Source organism: Rhincodon typus, chromosome 2 (genome assembly GCF_021869965.1).
Source record: "Rhincodon typus isolate 14 chromosome 2, sRhiTyp1.1, whole genome shotgun sequence".
Classification (NCBI taxonomy): Eukaryota; Metazoa; Chordata; class Chondrichthyes; order Orectolobiformes; family Rhincodontidae; genus Rhincodon; species Rhincodon typus.
The window spans coordinates 73,348,111-73,373,428 of NC_063333.1; the positions used below are offsets into that span (position 1 = coordinate 73,348,111).

Consider the following 25,318-nt stretch of genomic DNA (forward strand, 5'->3'; position numbering starts at 1 on the left):
ATCAGAGAGGATACCTTGTTTCAGGAGGCAGTCATAAACTTTAAGCTAGGTATGTCAGATTTTGTCTGTGATCAGGGATGGAAACATGTAACTATGAGTGAAGCAAGTATGGAGCTTCAGATCATAGCACTGGATGAGACTCAGGTTTTCCATTTGTCCAAAAGGTTTGAAGTTCTTTCAGTCTGTCTGAATGAGAGCAGGGTCTCGAGGGAAGAAGAACAAACTGACCACAACACCATGGTACATGGGCAAATACAAAGGGATGTTGTTGTAGCCAGTGGCAGCAAAGTTAGATGGAAAGAAATTGTTTTCTGCAGTGCAAAACGTGAGTGCTAAAAGCTGTGATGCCTGTCCATTTTCAGTGTTACAGGCATTGTCTTGGGACTGGAAGAATGTGGGGCAGGAGAGGGAATGCTGTCATAGTCCATATAGGTACCAATGACAAAGGTGGCCTAAGATAATGGTTCTGCTGAGGAATTATGATTAGATCAGGACTAAAATAGAAAACACAACCACAAAGATAATAATCTATGGATTGATACCAGAGGTATGAGTGCATTTGCAGAGAGGATATAAGACCATGAAGGAGGTCTTATTGCACAGTGGGCAGTGTACTTGTTTGTGAAAGTACCAGGTTTGGGTCCCACTCCAGGACATTATGGCTAAGGCAGGTACAGTCACAGTGTGGACCATTAGGTTGAAATATGAAGCTATAAACCCTTCCAATACACGTCAATAACAGGCAGTAAGAGCAACAGGGATTCCTGGTGAGCAATGTGATGGAAAGAAAGTTGAAATCTACACCATCACCACCCATAGCTAAGGATGACCACATGCATGTAAAGTGCATATTGCCACTGCAATCTGGACCCCCTGAGTTACCACCATCAAATAAGCTCAGAGTTGAAATAATCACTCAAAAATTGGTGTGATTGATCAAATTGAAATCATTGATATTCTGGCCATCATACAGACATAATAACTAGGTGACGAAGAGAAAAACATACAATGTGGCAAAGTGGTATGCCAGAGGATTGGTAAAGTTTTCAGAAACCAACAAAAGACAACAAAAAAAGTAAAGAGAGAGAAAATAAACTTTGAAGGTACACTTGTAAGTAATATCAAGATGGACAGCAAGACCTTCTTTAAATATGTATAAAGGAAGAGAGAAGCCAAAGAGAAAATAGGCCCCTTAGATAATGAGGCTGAGGCTATAACAGGGAACCAGAAAATGGCAGATGGGTTAAATAAATACTTTGCATCAGTCTTTACAGTAGGAGACATTAATAGCATTCCAAAATGACTAAATATTCAAAGCATAATAGCACAAGAAATAAATTCAAATCGTTATCACCAGAGAAAAAAGAGCTAGGTAAACTAAAAGAGGGTAAAGACTATTCAGTCCCTGAACCTGATGGAATGCATCCCAGGATATTAAAAGAAGTAGCTACAGGGACAGCAATCTTCTAGAAATCCTTAGATTCTAGATAAGTCCCAGAGGACTGGAAAACTGCCAATAAAATACATTTATTTAAAAAAGAAAGGCGACAAACAAAAAAACAGGCAACAACTGACCTTTTAGCTTGATGTCTGTTATTGGAAAAATGCTAGAGTCTACTATAAAGAATGAAATGACAAAGCATTTAGAAATGCATAATATGATCATGCAGAATTAGCATGGCTTTATGAAGAATTCTTCGAGGGGGTAACAATCAGGTTATATAAAGAGGAAGTGGTGGATGATACATAGGTGGATTTTCATAAGGTATTTGATAAGGTGCCACACACAGGTTACTTAATGAGAAAATAACCCATGATGTTGGAAGTAGACTATTAGCTTGTAGAGCTGGCAATCTAACAGAAGACAGAGTTGGGATAAGGTGGGCATTTTTGGGATGGCAACCAGCAGCTAGTGTTGTGCCACAGGGATCACTGCTGGGGCCACAACTATTTGCAACATGTATATTAATGACTTAAGTGAGGGAAGTGAATACGCTATAGCCAAGTCTTTTTTTAATAGAAAGAATTATAAAGCAGTTGGCAATTATAATTATGAGGAAAGTAACATCACAGACTAATTCCAAATTTATTAGACCACATTTTACATACATGGGCATTGTAAGATTTCGCCACAATGTATTCTAAAGCTCAAAAGGAATTATATAATGTGTTAGATAGTTTTCCAAATATGCCTATCATATCCCCTATCAAGGACATAGTGCCAGTTCTTGACAACAATTCTGCATAGACAGCTACACTAATTAGGAGGTTACTTTATGTGAAGCACCAAAAAAAGAGAACAGCATCTTTGTCACAATAGCCAAGTCTCAAAGAGCAGCTGTTCTGGTTGTTCATCAGACATGACGACATTTTGGCATTCTGCACTCAATTTTATGCCAAGAATGAGACAGTTTATTAAATGTAATGTTCCCGGCTACTGCATTTTGTTGTGGCATATATAGTAGAAGGTCATCTACTGATGACCTATAGTGGATGTATTATTCTGAATATTATTTTAAATTCAAAATTTTTAGCACTGAATATGTTTGGTTAGATTCTCATGCTCATGGAGTATGCCCTGAGACACTGTTGCCAAATGGCCTAGGTGGAGGTCTCAAAGATCAAGCAGTGAGCTGGAGTCACCAGGTACCTGATCTGGTTTTCAGTCAGGGATCCTTGGCATCTAGTTTCTATCTGGTGATTGGTAGAGTGGAAATCTGCATATTAAGGAGGTGGGATTTGTTAGTAATGAGGGTGATGAGTGATAATCTCTGTTAATAGGTCTCTTGTTGCTCACTAAGAATTTTGTCTCGATGCCCAGGAAGTAGTTGGAACATGCATTGAGTAAAGCCTTACTTGACGTCTCACAGGATTCTCCCAAATTTCTCGCCAGACCCCACGTTGGTCAGGGCCTAGAAAGATTCTGCCCATTGTATGTTTTCTGGCAAAGCTAGGACCAGACCCTTGTGGTGACATGCTCCTGCTCCCTTCTGAGGTTGGTGCTTGACAGCTCCACCTGCAAAGGTAGCATCCCTCCTGGAGCTCACAATACTGCCTCCAGGCTAGTACTATGGAATCAGGAAGCATGCTCCCTCGTGTGTAATGCCATTATGATTCATGGAGTTTCTAAAGTTGAATTTCCCACAGACTTCAGTTCGGGGTTCACCCTTCCTTTAATACAGAAGTGAATTTATCAGAACAGCAGGCTGGCTTCACCATGTAGTCTATAATGCTGTTAGCTCCCCCTGCAGACCCAGGCAACATGGGAGAATAAAGAAGCAGAGTTGGAGCTACTTGGGTCAACAGCAGAATCATTGTGACAAGTGGGTGTAACAAGTTTGTCTGTTGCACATCTCAATAAAATAGGTATGGCAAGGTCACAAGTTGCAGGCCACACTCCAAGAACTGGGACTCTGTATCAGTGGTAAGCACTCACAACTCAAGGTTAAATACACAACAAAAATTGCTTTTGTTTGCTTCGATGTGAAAGAAAACCTTCCAATACAGCCATCTAATGTACTCAGTTTGCTACAGCACTTGTCTGTGGTCTTTCTGAGTGAGGCATCATGTATCCCAACTTCTATCAATATGTCTTTAAACAGGCAAGATACTGTCTGTTCAAATTCATCACTTTTGTTTACAAAGCACGGTTGCATACCATATGATGTTAATCCTTTTAGCTTCAATGTGTATTCCACAACATTTCACAGGAAAGACTACTCAGGAAAACTCAAAGCCTGTCATCAAGAATTCATGCTCTAACTAACTTACAGCACTGAGTTATTTTTACTAAACTCCCGTTCAAGTCTTTTAATTATCATTTTAAATTTGTACCTGCTTATCACCATGTTGCTAATCAATGCAGCTTAACTTTTAGTCATTTATCTAACTATAACTTGTAGATCAAGTCACTCCTATGCGGGAGTAAGAAAATGTGCCAACTTAGCAATGCTTTTATTCCGTAACTATATCTTTGCACCTCTGGTAAACTATCACTGAATCTGCATTGTAACTCCTCTTTTGCTGTTATTACAAAAGAATATTTGAAGCAGAAAACATTCCACGGTTAAGTTATAAAGCATGGGCAAGTACGTAGTGTGAAAATGAACAAAACAATATCCTAAAACTAATGCATTATTGTTACAAGGGTTTATTAGAGTTCATGGTTTGTAGGACCAGTGGGGGAGCCTGTGTGAGCTCTTGTTTGAACAGATGACTTTTTGAATATTTTGTTGGGTCTACTGACACTGGTTTCAAAGTTTGAAGTTTTATGATTCAGACTGTAACTGAAAGAGAAACTGAAACTGGTCGAAATTGCATAAAAGGCACCATTGTCCATGTTCAAATTACCTAACAGGAAGACTGAAGAAAATGAAAGCTGGATCCTGGAACCGTCAATAGATAAATATAAGGTTGTTACAGTTGTTTCTGTTATTTAAAATAATTGATGCACGACACTTGACCATATGGTGTACAGAGTTGTCACTTAAGGTTGAAATATAGGTAACATTGATGAATCCAAACTATGAAGACTTGTCATAAGCAGAGTGGTGGAGGTTCTGGAAAAGTCTGCCTTTTTGTTCAGTGTCATACTTCTGGAACATGATTTGGAACACAAGTTGGATATGAATTGGTGGCTTGATCTTTGAAGAAACAAAGTTAGGATTTTGTTTGACAAAGATCAGATACTTGAATTAATCTTTGGCTAAAATGTTGCCATTAGTGTTGAGTGAGTTACCGAGAAATGTGCAATGTGTCGAATGTATTTCATATTCAGCTGAGTTTGAATTTTAGAGTGATTGGTTTTCTTGTTGCTGTTGTTCAGTAAATTCACTTCTTTGATTAGTTGATCTCCAAAGGGATCAGAACAATAGATTTGTTATAACCAATATTATAGATCATGATGAACCCAAGCAAAACAATTCACAGCAAAACGCTAAGAATTTAAATATAGGCAGATGTTTTCTCTGCCAGTGTTTTCCAAACCTTTCCATGGATTAGGGGATCTCCTGAAAATGCTGCCACACCCAGGTTCCTGTTCTGAAAATAAGCCAAGATTTTTCTCTTGCAGGACTGTAAGCAGGAGTATGGGCAGAACTGATCTGATCTTGACAAGTCTTCCAGAAACAATATTTGATTAGTTTTGGCCACCTCCAGCAATAAGACTGACTGGGCTTGGCAGCTCACAATAGTAGAAGAGAAGGTGGGGGTGGAAATTTTCTGGGAATTCAAGAACAGACTGGCTGCAGCACTTTAAAGGGACAAACTGTCTTTCTTAATGGTATCAAGTTGTTGGCTCAACCAGTTGCTTAATCAATAAATACAGTGGTACAGGAAACAGAATTCTCAAAAGATCCCCCTCGCAATACTCAGTACACTTCACGTGGAAAGCAGGGTCATGACATTGTGACTCCCTGGAATCCTGTCACTGACCCATTTGGAAATGGATACTCTTTGTTGAGAGGGTGCTGTTCGTTTTTTTCAATTCTTAATGAAACAATTACCGCCCTTTGAGTGTTGCTCTGACTAAATTATATTATAATATTAGCTAATAGAGTAAGTCAAATCACAAGGGCCTCACCTACAAATTTGTGTGAAGCAGAGTTACAAGATAGCCAAAGAGGGGCCTATGTAATCTGATTTGCCTACAATTGTACTTTATGTCAGAAATTATGAAAACATAATGATACAGTAAACAGGTGAAAAATATCATTTTCAATGTGTTCACTTTTAACAATGGATTGACCTTGTACAGTAAAAGGCATTGAAAAATACTGGGAGTTACATGTAGAAAAACTCACTAGTCTTTTTGGGCACAGAATGCTGTCTTCGGATGAGTGAAATACAGTTAACCATATCATCAAACATGGTTGGAGCATGGCCATGTTGGTGGGAGGCAAGAAAATCTTTTCACTTCACATCACAGTTTTCTGCTTGCTGGATCAACTTCACTTTGCCTTCTATAAACAACACTTCTAAACAACTCTCAGGTTTAGCCATACTTGCAGGTTTGGAATGATCTCAATATCAAATGATAGCTTGCATGATTTCATGCTTTAACATGGCCAATTTCCACTCCAACCAGTTGATGCAGTCATATAGCAAGCATCCACAAATTCAGCTGATCCAGAGTTACCAGTTACCAAACTAGAATGCTGGTTGGTCATAAGAATCCTTATAGTAGATTTCTTATTCTGCCAGCGGGAATAGCTGATAATTTTGCCACAACCAGATTTTCAGCATATCTTAATTTGACTCATTGTGATTTCACTGTAATTCATTCTTTTTCATTGCAATTCCACAAATTTATGTCTGACTTGTCCTTATAAAGGAATAACAATACTTATCCTCTTTAAAAGCGTTGAGAAAGCTGCTATCTTCCAAAGCTTTCTATTTATTCACAGTTTTCATTCTTTCTGCATAATCAAAGGGAGGGAATTCAGTAAGCTCCAGTAGAGCTCCCCTGTGATTACTTAAATTTCCTGATTAGCGCTGAGTCTCAGAATATTTCCATATTTTTGAACAATTATAAATCGAATTTTATTTTCTTCAGAATGTCTTCACTATAAACTGAATTGTATAACAGATCCAATGCTTCAATTACCTTTTTTCAATCATCATAAATAACAATGGAAAAGTTATAATGCTCTGTACCAGACTGAGAAGATTCTCATAAATGTGCATAGAGTGCATAATTAGACCAAACTCTCCTCAGTTGCAATTCCTCCTATGACAGGCAATTCTTTCTGAAAGATTTGGATAAGTAATTGGATCATGAGAAAGACTGAATTGTTCCAGAATAATTATAGATGATCAAATACTGTTTTGAAAACAATACAAACATTTTCAAGTTGCTGCATGGTCACAATATTTAATAACTGACATTTCAAGTTGACTGAAATCAATGCAAATACAAACAGGACATTTTTTGCAGAGGTTACAATTTTTCAACTGCAGTTTTATGTCTGGAAGCCAAGGTGAAAATTAAACTAATTGATGATAATTTACAGTTGAGGTAGTCCCACTGTAATGAACTTTTGCCCAAGTTACAACAGGATACAAGGAGGATTCCACAGATAAACAGTCTTTTGTTACGGCATATAAAGTTAATGAATAAATTGATATCCTAACATTCTGATTTATCTTTTCTAGCTGTATGGCTGGAGAGATGGTCCTGGAAGGTGGGTGTTAGATTCCTGGAGAATTGGTGCCAAGTTGAAGGGGGAGACTGTTTGGACAGGAAGGGGTGCCCCTGAATAGAGCAAGCATCAATGTCCTTGTAGGGTAGTTTGCTTGTGCTATTAGAGAGCGTTTAGATTAATTTGGAGGGGGGAATGGGAACCCAGTCATAACATTAGAAAGGAAAAAACAACTTGTACAAGTAATTGGAAGAAACAGACAGTACTAAGATAAGAAACAGAGGGTTTTAAGTGGAATAGACTAAGATGGGAATGAAACAGGATCTAAGGTAGACTTTAGTGCATGTATATGAATGAGCCAAGTATGGCAAATAAGGTTAGTGAGCTGCAGTTGCAGGTAGCAATCTAGAAGTATGATATAATGACAAAGGTAAAGATTTGGCCCAAAAAGGAGCTGAACACTCTGCAATGAGATCTGATAAATGGGAAATTTTAATCAGCTAATTTCGAATGAAAATCTGGTTCTAGTGAGATGGTCACACTGCAGGCTAGGAGTGTACAGGCACAGGGGGAATGGGTGACTGACAGTCTAAATGAACTAGACAAGCAGAGCAGGAGTCCCCTGAGTCTGTCTTGCTTACCTTTCAGTTGTCTAGTTTGGACACTGGTGAGGGTGATGGTCCCTCAGGTGAGTACTGCCTGAGCCATGTCTGTGGCACCATGGATGGCTCAGCTGAATAGGAGGGGCAGAAGGAGAGTGAAAGAGCGGTAGAGACGGTGGATTTCATAGTCAAGAGATCAAACAAGTGTTTCTGTATCAGCGTATGTGACTTTAGGATGGCTTTGGTCCAGGGTCAAGGATGTCAAACATTCTTTCAAGGCACAAGATTCCAAAAAATCAGAAAAGGCATAGAATGGACTATCAAAGCATCTACAGTTACGTTACAAATGAAACATTTATCTAAGGCAAATGTGGGTCCAGAGTCAGGGGAATGTATAATGGAAACAGGATAATGACAGAATAGCTCAATGATTAATTTGTATCAATCTTCACTGAGGAAGATACAAGAAATCTTCCAGAATTTGAGATCCAGGGGACTAGGGCAAATGAGGAAATGAGCGAAAATAGTATTAGGAGGAAGGTTGTGTTGGAGAACTTAATGGGACTGAAGGCTGATAAATTCCAAGACCTGATATTCCATATCACAGAGTGCTGAAGGAAGTAAATATGATAGCAGTAGTTCAGAAGATTCCAAGATTAGATTTAGAGAGGATTTTAGTGACCAAAGGAAAAGAAGTGGTGATTAGTGATCAGGAGGGTTAATGGGAGAGTAGACAAGGAGCCACAGCAAATCAGACAAGATATTGGTGTTAATTAGGGAGTGCACAATTACTGCTGATGAATAGAATATGGAGATGGGTGTTGAAGTCCAACAGCATCCATGATCTTTGGAACCACATCTGTCTATCCCAATTCCAGCTTTAAAAACTCACTATCTTGATTAGATCAGAACAAACAAGGTCCTGTTATATCACAAAATATAGCCTATTTTTCTTAAATACACCTTGCACCATAGCGCTCAAAATACACAGTGACAGTGGACTAATTCACCCTCGAAAAATCCCAAACAACCTGGCAAAATTCCCTCACAGTGCTCAATGGGATAAAAATCACCCACTTAGGTGGGATTGTTATAATCCCCTAAGGGACTATTCCTCCAATCATAGACTGTTTCTCTCTCACATTTGCTGCCGATAGATTCATAGAGAGCCCAAATATGAATGAGAACCAGAACCAGCTTGTGATTAAAGGTGGGGATAGTAATGGGAGCAAGGCTGGCAATGTCGGAGGCAGTGTGGAATGGAAGCAAGAGACATGGCTGACAAAAACAAAGTTGATGATGTGAGTTGAGGGGTACTGAATGGATGGGATAGGCACAGGAGGTGAGGTTGGTTAAAGCATGACCCCAGGAATAAGGAGGCTGGATCAGGGGAGCGAGAGACTGGCAAGGATGGAAACAGTAATGAGGCAACAAAGGAGGTATGAGGTTCTGCAAAGGTAGGGAGAGATGCTCTGAAGCAAAGAGCATTTGTAAAGGGGCAAGAGGGGCTACAAAGGGGTGAAACTAGTTTTGAGCCTTTTAACAAAGTCATACACAGCTAACTGGGCACCAGGAAAACTTGAAATCACTAAGGTAATGAATTTCCTGCAAATGAATGTAGAGTCTCTAAATTAAGAACAAAGAACAAAGAAAATTACAGCACAGGAACAGGCCCTTCGGCCCTCCAAGCCTGCACCGATCCAGATCTTCTATCTAAACCTGTCGCCTGTCTTCCAAGGATCTGTATCCCTCTGCTCCCTGCCCATTCATGTATCTGTCTAGATACATCTTAAATGACACTATCGTGCCCGCCTTCACCATCTCTGCTGGTAACGCGTTCCAGGCACCCACCACCCTCTGCATAAAGAACTTTCCATGCATATCTCCCTTAAACTTCTCCCCTGTCAGCTTGAAATTGATGCCTAGTAATTGAGTCCCCCACTCTAGGAAAAAGCTTCTTGCTATCCACCCTGTCTATACTTCTCATGATTTTGTAGACCTCAATCAGGTCCCCCCTCAACTTCTGTCTTTCTAATGTAAAAAATCCTAATCTAGTCAACCTCTCTTCATAGCTTGTGCCCTCCATACCAGGCAACATCCTGGTGAACCTCCTCTGCACCCTCTCCAAAGTATCCACATCCTTTTGGTAATGTGGCGACCAGAACTGTACGCAGTATTCCAAATGTGGTCAAACCAAAGTCCTATACAACTGTAATATGACCTGCCAACTCTTGTGCTCAATACCCCGTCCGATGAAAGAAAGCATGCCATATGCCTTCTTGACCACTCTATCGACCTCGTTGCCACCTTCAGGGTACAGTGGACCTGAACACCCAGATCTCTCTGGGTGTCAATTTTCCCCAGGGCTTTTCCATTTACTGTATAGTTCGCTCTTGAATTGGATCTTCCAAAGTGCATCACCTCGCATTTGCCTGGATTGAACTTCATCTGCCCTTTCTCCGCCCAACTCTCCAATCTATCTATATTCTGCTGCATTCGCCGACAGTCCCCTTCACTATCTGCTACTCCACCAATTTTAGTGTCATCTGCAAACTTGCTAATCAGACCGTCTATACGTTCCTCCAGATCATTTATGTATATTAAGGCTGCAGAAGTTTAAGAGCTACTGTATACAAGAAAATATGATGGATACTATTGTAAGGAACACCGTCAATTGGATAAATTATAATGAAAATGTTATTTCAAAGCAATTTGTATTTTTGCGTTATTACATCTCAAAACATCTTTCATACTATGAAGTAATGGAGGTGCAGTGACAGTGCAGAGACATACATGCAGTGATTTAGCTATGACCTCATGAGTCCATTGATAGTGTGTTTCATGCAGTGTAATGATCTTTTGGGCATAAAAGTATTTTCAGGAAAACTTTATTGCTAACTTACACCTGCTATCTTGTGCCAAGTTAACTACTGTAGTGTCTTGGAAATTAAGCTTTTCTTGTGTGTTATCGCTGTAGGTTTAATGCAGCAGAGATGATAACTAAGGATTCTGATAAATTTTTCAAATTCTGTTTCTGAATGATTCTAAATCTCCCATATATCAATGCAAATACTAAAGGCATTATTACTGTGTGACTGTATCACCTAACTAAGGAGGTAATGTGAATGAAACACCTGAATAGCAAAAAGGACATCTTGAGTAAATCTCAAGAGGACTCCTCAGGAAGAAAAATATATTTGAGTGCCAGCCTTGTTGTGGGGGTGGCTGTTAGACATTTAGTTCCTTACTTTAAAAATGCCCACTTTGAGTGTGAACATTGCACTCTGATCTTTTAGCCTCTATCGATATGGTGAACAACATCAACTCCTGTTCATTGGAACAATTACATCTGCCTGTCACACTGGAGGTTTAAAGGGGCAAATTTCTAGGAAAATAATGCACACACATTACACGGTTTCTAAAAAGGACAAGCTTGCTTCTGAACTTCAGAAAAAAAAGCTATTTGATTGCCAAGTGAGATGGAAACACTAACCCATTTTTACAGATGTGAAACATGTTAAAGTACTTCTGAGAATCTGACAATAGGAAACATAAGTGTTCCTAAACATTGCAAGAGAAAACAGGAAAGTGTGGGAGGCATTACATTTTTGAACACTTTTGTGAGTCAATGCTGCCTAATAGAGAAAAATACATTTTGGAGATGTAGGTATCCTTTCACATGGTCCCTCATCTTCCTGCTCTATAAAACACGTGTAAGAGGCTTCAATTTGACTTTTGTGAAAATGGAAATGTATTATAAGTTCTGAGGAAGGGTCACCAGACCCAAAACATTAACTCTGTTTTCTCCTCCACAGATGCTGCCAGACCTGCTGAGCTTTTCCAGCAACTTTGTTTTTGTTCCTGATTTACAGCATCCGTAGTTCTTTTGGTTTTTAATGTATTATAAGTGCTTGATATTTAATATGCTTTTAGATTTGGATTTCCTAACTGTTTGATTTACTATTAACTTGTAGAAATAGGAAGGAGAAATTCTGGTAAGGCAAACAGAAAGTGTACTTGAAGCAGGAAACCCCAACAAGCCCAAATCTAGACTTTGTCTCTTGTGTCTGGGCAAATTAAATTAATGCAAAGCTACTGTTTCTGGCAGGCATTAGTAAAATTTTAAAATGATCATATTATGTAAAGATGTTCAGATAAAAGTATTTAGTAATGCTCTACACAATGTAATAATCTGCCTCTCCTTTAATCGTACAGGTTGATGAAATTTCAATGTTATAGTGTGATCTGAGGTTCTGTGAATCTGAATACACACTGCAGTTACATTGTAAAAACCAAAAGAACTGCAGATGCTGTAAATCTGAAAGAAAAACAGAAATTTTGGAAAAATTCAGCAAGTCTGGCAGCATCTGTGAAGAGAAATCAGAGTTAACGCTTCGGGTCCGGTCACCCTTCCTCAGAACAGTTCTGAGGAATGATCACCAGCCCCAAAACGTTAACTCTGATTTCTCTTCACAGATGCTGCCAGACCTGCTGAGCTTTTCCAGCAATTTCTGTTTTTGTTGCAGTCACATTATGTGTTCTCACTGATGTTTTCTTCAAATCTGCCATCAACGCCCATCTCTTTAAACGAACCATTGACCTCTCCCTCCTTATAAACTCAAAGCCTATCTTCAACCTTCCTTTCTTTTCCAAAATCTTCGAACAGGGTGATCTCCTAATCTGTGCCGATCTGGGCCTGAACTTCATGATGAAATCCCTCCAATAAGGTTTTCACCCATGCCACACTGCCCCTTACCCAAGTTACAATTGATATCCCATGTGTTTGTGATGTTGAATACTGGGGTCCCTTCATAACTGAACTGTCGTAGTATTTACTGTATAGCATGAGATTTCATTTAACCACTTTTACACCAGTGCAAACTTACCAAAACTCCAGCATATGTAAACACAGGGAAGAATTATGAAAAGCACAAAGGCCACAAAACCCAAGACTAGCATCAACAAATCATCTCGTACCAAATGCACCCTATTATCAGTGTGTTTTGGAAAGAATTGACAAACCCCTAGTTGAAGGCAGGCAAGGGGCAATGATCATCTGATGTCATGGGTAGCTGTCTCATGGCCATTGGCCAAAAGGATTCAGACAATTCGCGTTAATGAAACATGCGTTATAGCAGAACTAACTGTACTTTCTTTATTTAACTAACTGTATCATACTTAAACTACTACTTCTTAACAAACTCAATAAACTACTAGAAAAATGCTTACAAACCACCGACTACTTAACTGTGATCACGAACATCTAAAAACAACAGTGACAAACATAAGAGATAACAAGGTGTAGAGCTGGATGAACACAGCAGGCCAAGCAGCATCAGAGGAGCAGGAAGGCTAACGTTTCGGGCCTTGTCCTCCTTGAGTGTAGAATTTGGTACAACTAATCACATCATCTTCATTTTTTTTGTCTCCAAGTTGGTGGTGGACTAGGTCTCTGAGCCGGAATTTGTCTGCTCCCTTTGTTTCTTTTCTTTTTTTCTCTCTCTTTTCACTTTTTTTTCTTTTTTGTTTTACGCCTTATCCTTGGACAGCATCAGCAATGGCCAGGGTGAGAGCCAGCATGGACTCCCGATGTGGACTCAGATTCCCGGCCTCGAGTTGAAGTCCAGCACAGTCTGGGTTGGAAGGACTGTTGTTCTGAAATCTTATTTCTCTATTTTTCTAATTTATTACTGGACTTTTTATTTCTTTATTTTTCTTCTAATTTTTTTCCTAAGAATTTGCGCTCAAGAATCTGTACCTAGGTACCTTGGTACCTAAAATGGTGCCGTATGTGGTGACATGTAAACTTTTCACTGTACTCATGTGAGTATTTGTGACAATAAAGCTAATTCTAATTCTAATTCTAATTCTAATGCCTTTCCAATTTCACCCACCTGGGACTGATTCTCTTGGATTTACTCTCATTTATCCAGTCGTAATCAAAGCTTTTCTTCCCTGACCCACATGAATACCTGTGGTGTACTCCAAGGATCTATGCTTTGCATTTTCTATTTCCCACTGAATACTGCACTCAGCAAACATCACCAACAAACAGAGTATTTGTTTCCATATGTACACTGAAAACACTTAGCCTTCTCTCACCAGCACCTCTCTCAACCCCTCCACTTCGATAAATTGTTAGAATAATTGCCTGACATCCAATACTAGATAACTAAAAATTTCCTCCAACTAAATATTCAGAAAATGTAAGCCATTGAATGTCTCCCTCATCACAAACCATGACTTACTTCCACCAACTCCATCTGTTTCCCACTCAATTGTCAAAGGGTGAACTGGTATTTCAACCACGTAGTCATGCTAATTCTCAGACTACCTATTTCCATTTCAGTAACATTGCTCAACTTCACTCCTGCTTCAGCTCATCTGCTACTAAAACCCTCACTCATGCCTTCCTTATCTATAGACTTGACAATTCCAATGAACTCCTGGCTGCCTCCTATGTTCTCTCCTCTCTGAGCATGGCTTCATCCAAATCTCTGTGGACAATGGATTTTTCTGGACTTCAACTCTTCTTGATAAAACTGAATTCAGAAAGCATAATCCTATGGATGAGTCTACCAGCAAGTCAGTAAATATAAATATCACTGTTTCTGGTATTTTCTGTTTTTAGTGTATATTAGTTATACCAGTGGGTAGGGTACTGATACTGAGAATATCTTCCGACATAGGATTGCAAACTGGTAACAAACAGAACTCAATGATCTCACCAAGTTAGGCAAGCAAGGCAACAAACACCCCCCTCCACCGCCATCCCAGGCCCCAAGAAGACCTTCCACATCAAGCAGATGTTCACCTGCACATCTGCTAATGTGGTATACTGTATCCGCTGTTCCTGTTGTGGCCTCCTCTACATCGGGGAAACCAAGCGGAGGATTGGAGACCGCTTTGTGGAACACCTACGCTCGGTTTGCAACAAACGACTGCACCTCCCAGCCGCAAAGCATTTCAACTCCCCCTCCCACTCCTTGGACGACATGTCCATCCTGGGCCTCCTCCAGTGCCACAACGACGCCACCTGAAGGTTGCAGGAACAGCACCTCATATTTCGCTTGGGAACCCTGGAGTCCAATGGTATCAATGTGGACTTCACAAGCTTCAAAATCTTCCCTCCCCCGACCGCATCCCAAAACCAGCCAAACTCATCTTCGCCTCCCTAACCTGTCCGTTCTTCCTCCCACCTATCCACTCCTCCCACCTCAAGCCCCACCCCCACCTCCTACCTACCAGCCTCATCCCACCACTTTGACCTGTCCATCCTCCCTGGACTGACCTATCCCCACCCTAACTCCCCACCTACACTCACCTTTACTGGCGCCATCCCCGTCTCTTTGACCTGTCTGTCTCCTCTCCACCTATCTGCTCCTTTATCCATCTTCCATCCACCTCCCCCTCTCTCTCTATTTATTTCAGAATCTCCTTCCCCTCCCCCATTTCTGAAGAAGGGTCCTGATCCGAAACGTCAGCTTTCCTGCTCCTCTGATGCTGCTTGGCCTGCTGTGTTCATCCAGCTCTACACCTTGTTATCTAACAAACTAAGTAATCCTCCTTTTCTTCTTTGCCCACTTTACATAACATTACACTTTCCACCTTCTGAGTGCAACAATTGACCCAGCACAGTGCATTCTCAAAAAGGGGGTTTTAACTTGTAATCATGCACTTGCTTCTAATCATACCCAGAAAATTGGATGATCAATGTGTCATTGAGAATCTGGTACTGGGCAATGAGGAGAGTATAAGTCAGCAAAGGAGACGAATAAGATGTGAGAATGTGCCATATTCCCAGTGGCGGCTGAGGAAAAGGCTAAATATTGTGGGCCTGGAAAACTCGTGGATATTTGCTTGGAAGGAAGGATGTCCCAGGAACAATGTAACTAAATGTAGGTTCTAAATATGATATCTGTGCGTGTGCGGCAACTAACAAGTGCAATTCTCAAATCTGCACTGTTCTCCCTTCAAGTGACCACTCTGAAGCTTTGTCTTCATTGCAGGAACAAACATGTACGTTTAACAGTTCATTTCAATTCCAGTAAGTAAGATTTTTAAAACATCTAATGTTTGCAATTCTCAGACTTGAGCTTCTTATGCCCATCATTCAATCACCATAAGACTCGATGTTCCTTATTTCCACACAGTTTATATACCTAATAATAAATGAGACAAAACTGGCTGGTGATATTAAACAGGTTAAATTGTAATACTCATAGAGTCATCAAGATCTACAGCACAAAAAAAAATGGCCCATCACGTCTGTGCTGGTCAAAAACAAGCATCTAATAATTCCAATCCCATTTTCTAGCGCTTGTCCCAAAGCCTTGCATGCCTTGGTATCACAACTGCACATCTAAATACTTCTTACATGTTATAGTAAAAAGAACAAGAAACCACGACAAAAAATAATAGTATTTTGGACTTTGAGGAAGATGGAATAGTTTGATAATTACAGTATGCTTTAAAAAAATATTGAAAATTGCCTACAGGTATTCCAGGTTCTCCAATCCCAGCAGATCCAGAAGGACCAGATCTTCCTTGCGAACCTTTTTCACCCTGAGGACAAAACAATTTTCATTCACATGGTTATTATTTTTTATCAAGTGTTGCACAAAAGACATTGTTCAAATACATCTTTATCCACAGAAGAAACCTTGTATTCAGGAGAAGATCTTCATGATACAGGGTTATAGAGTCATACAACACGGAAATGCATCCTTTGGTCCAACTCATCCATGTCGACCGGACATTCCAATCTGACCTAGACCCATTTGTCAGCATTTGGTCCATATCCCTCTAAACTCTTCCTATTCATATACCCATCCAGATGCCTTTTAAAACAATGGGGTATGTTTTCAGTTTTACTGCAAGGGCAACAATCTTTTATTTTCTTTATTCATTCATTCATGTGATGAGGGCATCACTGGCTAGCCCAGCATTTATTGCCCATCCCTAATTGCCCAGAGGGCAGTTAAGCATCAACCATATTGCTATGGATCTCAAGTCACATGTAGGCCAGACCAGCTAAGGATGGTGGTTTCCTTCGCTAAAGGACATTAATGAACCAGTTGGTTTTTCCGACATTCATGGTCATCATTAGAGTCTTAATTCCAGGTATCTATTGAAGTCAAATTCCAAGAGCTGGCGTGGCAGGATTTGAACCCAGGTCCCCAGAACATTACTTAGGTCTCTGGATTAACAGTCCAATGATAATACCACTAGGCCATTGCCTCCCCTACAATCAATCTGATCAAATTGATTGTCCATTATAGAGCCTGTCCAAATTTTATTCCACTGTAAAGTGACATACTTAGAATTACACAGAATATCCAAGAATATCCAGCTCAGAAATAGGCCATTTGACCCAAGTAGATGATGCCAGCACTTCTTCTTTTGCCAGGCCACTTCTGATCCTTCCTCACCTGAATCTACTAACATATCTTTATATTCTCCACTTCTTGATGTGTTTATCTAACTTCCTCTTAAATGCACCTATATTATTCACTTCAATACTTACTGGGCTGGCAAATGACTTGTATGTATAGTACTATCACATTTTTGGTAACAAGGTCTGCATTTTGGTCACACCCAGTAAAGAAGATTTTTTTTCTGAATTTGCTATCTGGTTTCTTGTTAACTATTTGAAAATGACAACCTCATTCTTATATCAGGCAGATATAACAGAATAAGTACATTGGAACGTAAGGACAAGAGAAGAACATTTAGCCTCTGGAAGTTGTTCAGAAATTCAATTAGATCATGGTTGATCTGAATCTTAACTTGATCAACTTACTTTGTTTCCATAATCATTGATACCATTGCCCAAGAACAATCCATCCATTGCACTTTTATGCCAGTATTAAGCCCCATTGATCTGAATTCCACACCTTTTCCTGCCCCTTTCACCACCTGAAATACTTATCTATGTTTTTGTGACCTCTTGACTCTGTTATACCGTCGCTTTACTTAACCTGCTTTCCAGTTCCCACCTTCCATAAGCTCAACTTGTTCAAAATTCAACAACTAGGATTTTGTAGAGCCAAGGGGATTTTTGTCCACTAGTTAGAAATCAGACAGGGACCTCGATCAGTCTGTGGGGGAGACCTGGTGGAATTGAATGCTATTAAGGCATTCAAGTGGCCACCATTGGGCCTTCCCAGTGATTGAGGTTCCATGTTAATCTCCCATTTAATAAGAAATTGGCAGATTTTCATTGCCAAAGTAAAGATGCTGCTTTTGTGTTAAGCCAGGGTCAAGGTTGTCTCAGACCATTTGCAGGACATTCTTATGGAGGAGGCAAACAACCTGAGATCATGGTCTGCATTGGTACCAACAATATTGGTAAGAAGGGGCATGTAGCCTTGCACAGAATTTATGGTGCTTGGTAGAAAAATTGCATGTAGGACCTCAATAATATTGATCCCTGGATTTCCTTGTTGCCACATGTGAGTACAGAAATAGGAGGGTAAGAACATAAGAACATAAGAATTAGGAGCAGGAGTAGGCCATCTGGCCCCTGGAGCCTGCCCCGCCATTTAATAAGATCATGGCTGATCTTTTTGAGACTCAGCTCCAATTACCTGCCCACTCACCATAACCCTTAATTCCTTTACTGTTCAAAAATTTATCTAGCCTTGCCTCAAAAACATTCAGCGAGGTAGCTTCAACCGCTTCACTGGGCAGGGAATTCCACAGATTCACAACCCGTTGGGTGAAGAAGTTCCTCCTGACCTCAGTCCTACATCTGCTTCCCTTTATTTTGAGGCAATGCCCTCTAGTCCTAGTTTCACCTGCTAGTGGAAACAACCTCCCTGCCTCCACCTTATCTATTCCCTTCATAATCTTATATGTTTCTATAAGATCTCCCCTCATTCTTCTGAATTCCAATGAGTATAATCCCAGTCTACTCAGTCTCTCCTCATAATCCAACCCTCTCAACTCTGGATGAGGCAGATGAATGTGTGCAGATTCCTGGGACACTGAGACAGGCTCTGGGGAAGATGGCACCTGGTTAAGCAGGACAGGTTACCTCTGGACAGTGGTGAGACTGAATTCCTTGCAGGGCTTTTCACTTGTGTTGTTGCAGGTTGTGGTGAAGGGGTGGTGTTAAACTAACTTAGCAGGTGTATGGGAACTGGGAGAGTACATTCAAGACTAATGCCAGGGTACACAAAACATTGGGAGAAAAAGATAGCACCAGAATAGAGAATAGTAAAGTAACAAGTGGAGTTTCAGAAAAGAAGAAAAAAATGGAGTCTATATGGTGAAGCAGGCTGAAGGGACTGAATAGCCTACTCCTGTTCCTATTTATTATGGTCTAGTATGAGGAGGGGTATAGTACAGATATGTGAATGTATGGAGTACAGTCAAATTGCCATGTGGAAATGAGATATGGCTATAATATAGACCTGGCTCAGGAAAAAACAGGACTGGTTTTTAAATACTTCCAGTTACAAAGTGTTCAGGGGAGGATAGAAAGAATAAAGGGTCATTGCCTTGGTTAAAAAAAGCATTATTGTGCTGCAGAAAAAGGACGTCTCAGAGGTTTCAAAGACAGAATCGATTTGGCTAGAACTAAGGATAAAGGTTGCAATTACGTTGCTCAATGTAGTCTGTAAACCATCAACTTGCCAGAAGAATCCAAGGTAACAAATCTGCAAAGAAATTACAGGGAGGTGCAAAAAGTTTTGAATAATTAGAATGGGAGAGCCATTAATTATTCAAAATTAGACTGGGACACTGGTAGAACATATAAGGAGGAATAAGGGGCAAGTGTTTGTAGATTGTGTTCAGAAGTATATATCCAATCCGATAAGAAAAGATGTATCATTGGACCTGATTCTTGGCAATAAGTGGGGTCAGGTAGATCAAATGACAGTGGGGGATAATCTGAGGGACAATGATTATTGGTCATAACATTTGGGATGATGTTGAAAATAGACAAAAGGACAATCCAGTGTAAGAATCATTAACTGAGGAAGAGATGATTTTAATGGGGCCAGAATGGAACTGGCTTGATAGTCTGGAAGTAAAAGCCTGTGGGAGAAAATGTGGCTGAACAGTGGGCTACATTCAAAAAAGTCTTGTTTCAGGCAGAGTTGAGGTATATTCCCTCAAAAAGGGAAAGATGGTGGCAAACAAACCCAGAACAGCCTGGATGAAAACTATGATAGATATTAAGATAAGAAAAAAAAGTGTGCTTATGGTGCTTATTGAGAGCCAAACTGAACACAGAAGGTTCAGAAGTGGATAAGGAAATAAGAATAGCAAAGTGGGATTATGAGAAAAGACTAGCAGCTAAAGTAAAATGGAAGCCCAAAGTCTTTGATGGTTAGGTGAAGTGTAAAAGGGTGTCAAAAGGAGGAGTAGGGCTGATTGGGGACCAAAATGGGAATTTACACATGAAGGCAGGGACATTCTTAAGTATTAAATGAATACTTTGCATTTATCTTAACCAAGGAAGGAGTTGCTACTTGACCCATGCCAATAAAGGAGGAAACTCACTCACTTGAAGGGCTTAAAATTGAGTAGATGTTGGCATAGGATAGATTGCCTGTACATAAATTTGTAAAGCACTGGGGGCAGATGAGAGGTGTCCAAGGAAGGAAGTGAGAATGAAAATTGTAGAGGCATTGGCTTTAGGAAGGATGTGAACACATTGGCACAAGTGCGGAGGAGTCATACAAGGATAGCTCCTTAGATGAGAAACAGCTGTTGTGAGGTCTTGAGAGAAACTGTTCCCTAACATAAAAGGATCAAGAATCAGAGGGAACAAATATATGAGGTAACTTGCAAAAATTAAAAAAAAATGTAATGTGGGAAGAAACCTTTTCACACTGCTGCAAAAATTGGAGCAGGCAGATTTGACGGAGGCATTCAAGAGGGCATCAGGCGATTACTTGGAAACAATATTCAGGGTTAGGAGTAAAAGGCAGGAGAAGGCATTTAGTCACAGTGTTTATTCAGGGAGATGATGCACATGATGAGCCAAATGACCTCATTCTGTATCCCAATAACTCTGTGATTCTCTGATTGAAAGACTGGCTCGTTGGAATCCCAAAATGCCCCTCCATAGGCAGACCATAGACTGGATGTTTCTTTGGTGTAGCAGGACAACCTATGATTTCCACACTTCCCTTATATAGCACAAGTTGCTGACTATAACTGTTACAATTTTTCACTCAAATTCCCAGAGGGAATGAAAATGTTGGCTTTCTTAGGGAATCTGAGCAACAGCTGATTATATGCCACATACATTTTAATGACAAGTAGAAACAAGATGCTGCTGATCACCTTTGGGCCAGGATATCCAATCCCAGGGTCTCCTATTGGGCCACGTGAACCAGTGAGGCCACGCTCACCCTGCAGAAGGAAAACACACAATTAATCACAAAGAGAATGTAAAAATGTAATTAATCATGATTTTATCTTACAGCAAAAGCACGATGATTAGGAATCCATACATACTCATCCTGTGGGAAAATTCACAGTGGCTACAGATATAGGCTGTGTGCTGAGAATGGAGAGGGCAAGAGTTTCCAGTAATCAACTGGAAACAAGCAGTCAGCTCAAATCATTGGCTAATATCCCCCCTGCTGTCACAATATCTATGTTTGATGTTTCATCCTGAATGTCAGCGCAGTTGAAATTAAATGGAAACATTTGAGATGATTTAAACAAGTGAAGAGTAGGAGGAAGGGAGAGCAATAATGTTATGACTGTTAAAATCAGCAACGAGTTAGAGATAAGAAGCCAAAGTTACTCAGAATGCTGACAGACTCCTGCTATAATTCTGCTGAGACCAGAGGAATGCCCTCAATTCCCTGTGACAAACAAATCCTCATGAACTGGGTTGCAGCCATTCCAAGTGGTACTAACTTGTTTCATGTAGGGAAGAACTGTTATCCAAATGGGTGTAGGTGGGAAAACCATTGGGATCCAGGCCAGGGCAGTTGCAGAACAAATGTCACTGAAGTTTAGAAATCAGATGATCTTCCTGACATAAGGGCTGAGATTCCAAGAGAAGAACTGAACAATCCCCCTCCGAATGGAAGTTGGGAGATGAGATTTCCAACAATCTGAGCCACAGGGGGAACAGTGAAGTATCAGTTGCATGAACCGTGTACATCTCACTAACCCACAAACTCCAGCAGAGTAGGTGCAGCTGGACATATAGGCATGCACCTGGCATTACCACTGGGAATATATCCTCATGAAATTCAAAGCTATTTGCTGCTATATTTTCTTCTGGCGGCAGAAAAAAAACAGCCCATATAAAACTGGGACACTTTTTTAGTACATCAAAATTTTTTAGACCATGTGAGTGTCCAGGGAGAAATATAGCTAAAGGTTATTCTTCTGCACTCATTGTTGATTGTAGGATATTTATAGCATAGCAGAGTGGCTGCCCTGTTTGACCATGTAACAAAAGCTACGGACCGCAACACTTGTGAGCTTTCTTAAATAAGTAAATGCCATTTATTCTGATTTCAGCCTAACTGTCCATGAGAAAAGTTTGAATTTCCAATTATATTGCAAAGATTGCCATATCCTTAACTAAATAAATATTCTGTAGAATCAGCACTGGCTGCCAAAGTGAGATCTATATTTGTAAAATAATTATTAAATAACACCAGTACAACTATAACTGCAGTGGAAAATGCCGTATAATAATAGTTCTTTTCTGAAATGCTATGAAATGTTACGTTTACATTTAAAATTACTAAGTTCTGACAGAGCAACTTTTATTCCAGTCTATGATCATTTGGTATAAAAGTTTTCCACAGATTCCAAACCCATCTGTTAGTTGCATTCAGTATTCTAACTGTAAACAGTTCAGTCAAGAAAAGCTCCATTCACTAAGCAAATGCTTGTTTGTGAGGAAAAACAACTGAGTTAAAGAGTTAAAGGACCGCAACTTCCCTTCCACAGTGATCGAAAACCCCTCGACCATGTCTCTCGCATTTCCTGCAACTCATCCCTCACACCCCCTCCCTGCAGTAACAACCAAAACAGAATCCCCCTCATCCTCACATACCACCCCACCAACCTCCAGATCCAACGCATCATCCTCCGATACTTCTGCCATCTGCAATCTGACGCCACCACCAAAGACATTTTTCCCTCCCCACCCTTATCTGCTTTCCGGAGGGACCACTCTCACCATGACTCCCTTGTCCGCTCCTCACTCCCCACCAGCCCCACCACACCCGGCACTTTGCCCTGCAACCGCAGGAAGTGCTACAACTGCCCCTACACCTCCCCCCTCACCCCCATCCCAGGCCCTAAGAAGACCTTCCACATCAAGCAGATGTTCACCTGCACATCTGCTAATGTGGTATACTGTATCTGCTGTTCCCAATGTGGCCTCCTCTACATCTGGGAAACCAAGCGGAGGCTTGGGGACCGCTTTGTGGAACACCTATGCTCGGCTCGCCACAAACAACTGCACCTCCCAGTCACGAACCATTTCAACTCTCCCTCCCACTCCTTGGACGACATGTGCATCCTGGGCCTCCCTGCAGTGCCACAACAATGCGACCCGAAGGTTGCAGGAACAGCACCTCATATTTCACTTGGGAACCCTGCAGCCCAATGGTATCAATGTGGACTTCACAAGCTTCAAAATCTCCCCTCCCCTGACCGCATCCCAAAACCAGCCCAGCTCGTACCCGCCTCCCTAACCTGTCCTCCCACCTATCCCCTCCTCCCACCTCAAGCCCATCTCCTACCTACCAGCCTCATCCCGCCTCCTTGATCTGTCCGTCCTCCCTGGACTGACCTATCCCCTCCCTAACTCCCCACCTACACTCACCTTTACTAGGTCCAACCCCGCCTCCTTGACATGTCTGTCTCCTCTCCACCTATCTTCTCCTTTATCCATCTTCTATCCGCCTCTCCCTCTCTCCCTATTTATTTCAGAATCCCCTTCCCCATTTCTGAAGAAGGGTCTAGACCCGAAATGTCAGCTTTCCTGCTCCTCTGATTCTGCTTGGCCTGCTGTGTTCATCCAGCTCTACACCTTGTTATCTGAGTTAAAGATAATCAGCAGTATCGAAGCTAACTCAAAAAGAATGGTCAAATTTTCTATTGGGAGAGGAGGGCAGGCCATCAGTTTAGGGAGTCACATTGAAATGGTTCCTTAACACGTTCCTGTCACCAGGGACACCTTGCCCTGGAGGACCAAGCAGTTGCTCTAATGTGGTGGGCAGCCAACCTGGATATTTAAGGACTCAAGTTAGGACCATTTACTCATTAATATTTCTATAACAGTGGATTGCTCCACTGCGCATGGTGACCTAAGACTTAGTGATGTGGTCTCTGGATCATCAGAGCCAGAGACTCCATCCCTCGGGGTAGGGGCCACCAGTAAGAAAAGCCACCACCTTCACTCCTAGCAAGCAATCTGAGGGATTTCCTTTCCAATGTGAGGAGTCAGCCTGCTTGATCCCACTGAAAATAAATCTTTCACACTGACTCTTTCAATCTCTTAATTGCTTTAGGGATGCCCACCTTTTGCTGTGCAACAGTTAAACCTTCAGATCTATCAGCTGTTGATATTGGAATGTTTGGAGGCAACCAATTGGGAGATCTTCTCCAGGAACATCATAATTGGCAAGTAGGGGCTTCATCATTTGGATCCAGCATGGTCACATCAAATCCCTTCCTATAAGCACATGTGTGAATTGTAAGGGGATAACTTACAGAATTTGTGTCATCTGTTAGATTACATCAACAATGAAAGGGGAAGAATTTTTCTTTCACTGCCTTAAGTGAGCAATACATTTTTGGTCCAATGTGTCATCAAACATTTTGATCACAATGAAATTATTTCTGTAACCTATAACTTTGTCACTTTATCACTGAGATGCTCATTTCTGAACCTGATCAGTGAAGCAACAGTACAGTGTAGGCTAAACACTAAAGCAAAGAGGTTATAAGCAAAGGGAAGTGATTCTTCAATCACCAGATCAGAAGAAAAGATTTGTCATCCTAACACCACTAATCAAGAATTATGGTGGATTATCAGATTATTACTTAATGTTCAGGTAGGAGTGGGAGTTGCTCAAAAAATATCCACATGCTAAATCATGTTGTGGTACAGCACAGTCATAAGACCATAATAAGATGTAGGAACAGAAGTAAACCATTCAGCCTATCAAGTTTGCTTTCCCATTGTATGAGATCATTTCTGATCTGGTAACTCTCAACTCCACTTTCTTGCCTTTCCCTATAACCCTTGTTTCCCTTATTGATTAAAAATCTGTCTATCCCAGTCTTGAATATACTTAACAAGCCAGCCTTGACATCTCTCTTTAGCAAAGAAATCTATCAATCCACTATCCTCCAAGAAAAAAATTTCCTCCTCATCTCTGTAATAATTGGGTGCTCCCTTATTCTGAGATTATGTCCTCTGGTTCTAGAGTAAACAAAGGTACACAACCTTTCTGAATCTATCCTGTCAATTCCTCCCGGTCGCGAACCATTTCAACTCCCCCTCCCATTCCTCAGACGACATGTCCATCCTGGGCCTCCTGCAGTGCCACAACGATGCCACCCGAAGGTTGC

At 40.8% G+C, this 25,318-nt stretch overlaps 1 protein-coding gene across 1 annotated transcript in view; it reads right to left on the minus strand.

The window, feature by feature from the left end:
- The window catches only part of col28a1a (collagen, type XXVIII, alpha 1a), a 209,970-nt gene that overhangs the window by 105,500 nt on the left and 79,152 nt on the right, over window positions 1–25,318 (minus strand). Inside the window, exons 12-13 of the mRNA XM_048613944.1 lie at window positions 21,044–21,112; window positions 16,238–16,306 (exon numbers count right to left, since the gene is read on the minus strand). Coding sequence (XP_048469901.1) covers window positions 16,238–16,306; window positions 21,044–21,112 — 138 coding nt within the window. The remainder of the gene's footprint in view (window positions 1–16,237; window positions 16,307–21,043; window positions 21,113–25,318) is intronic.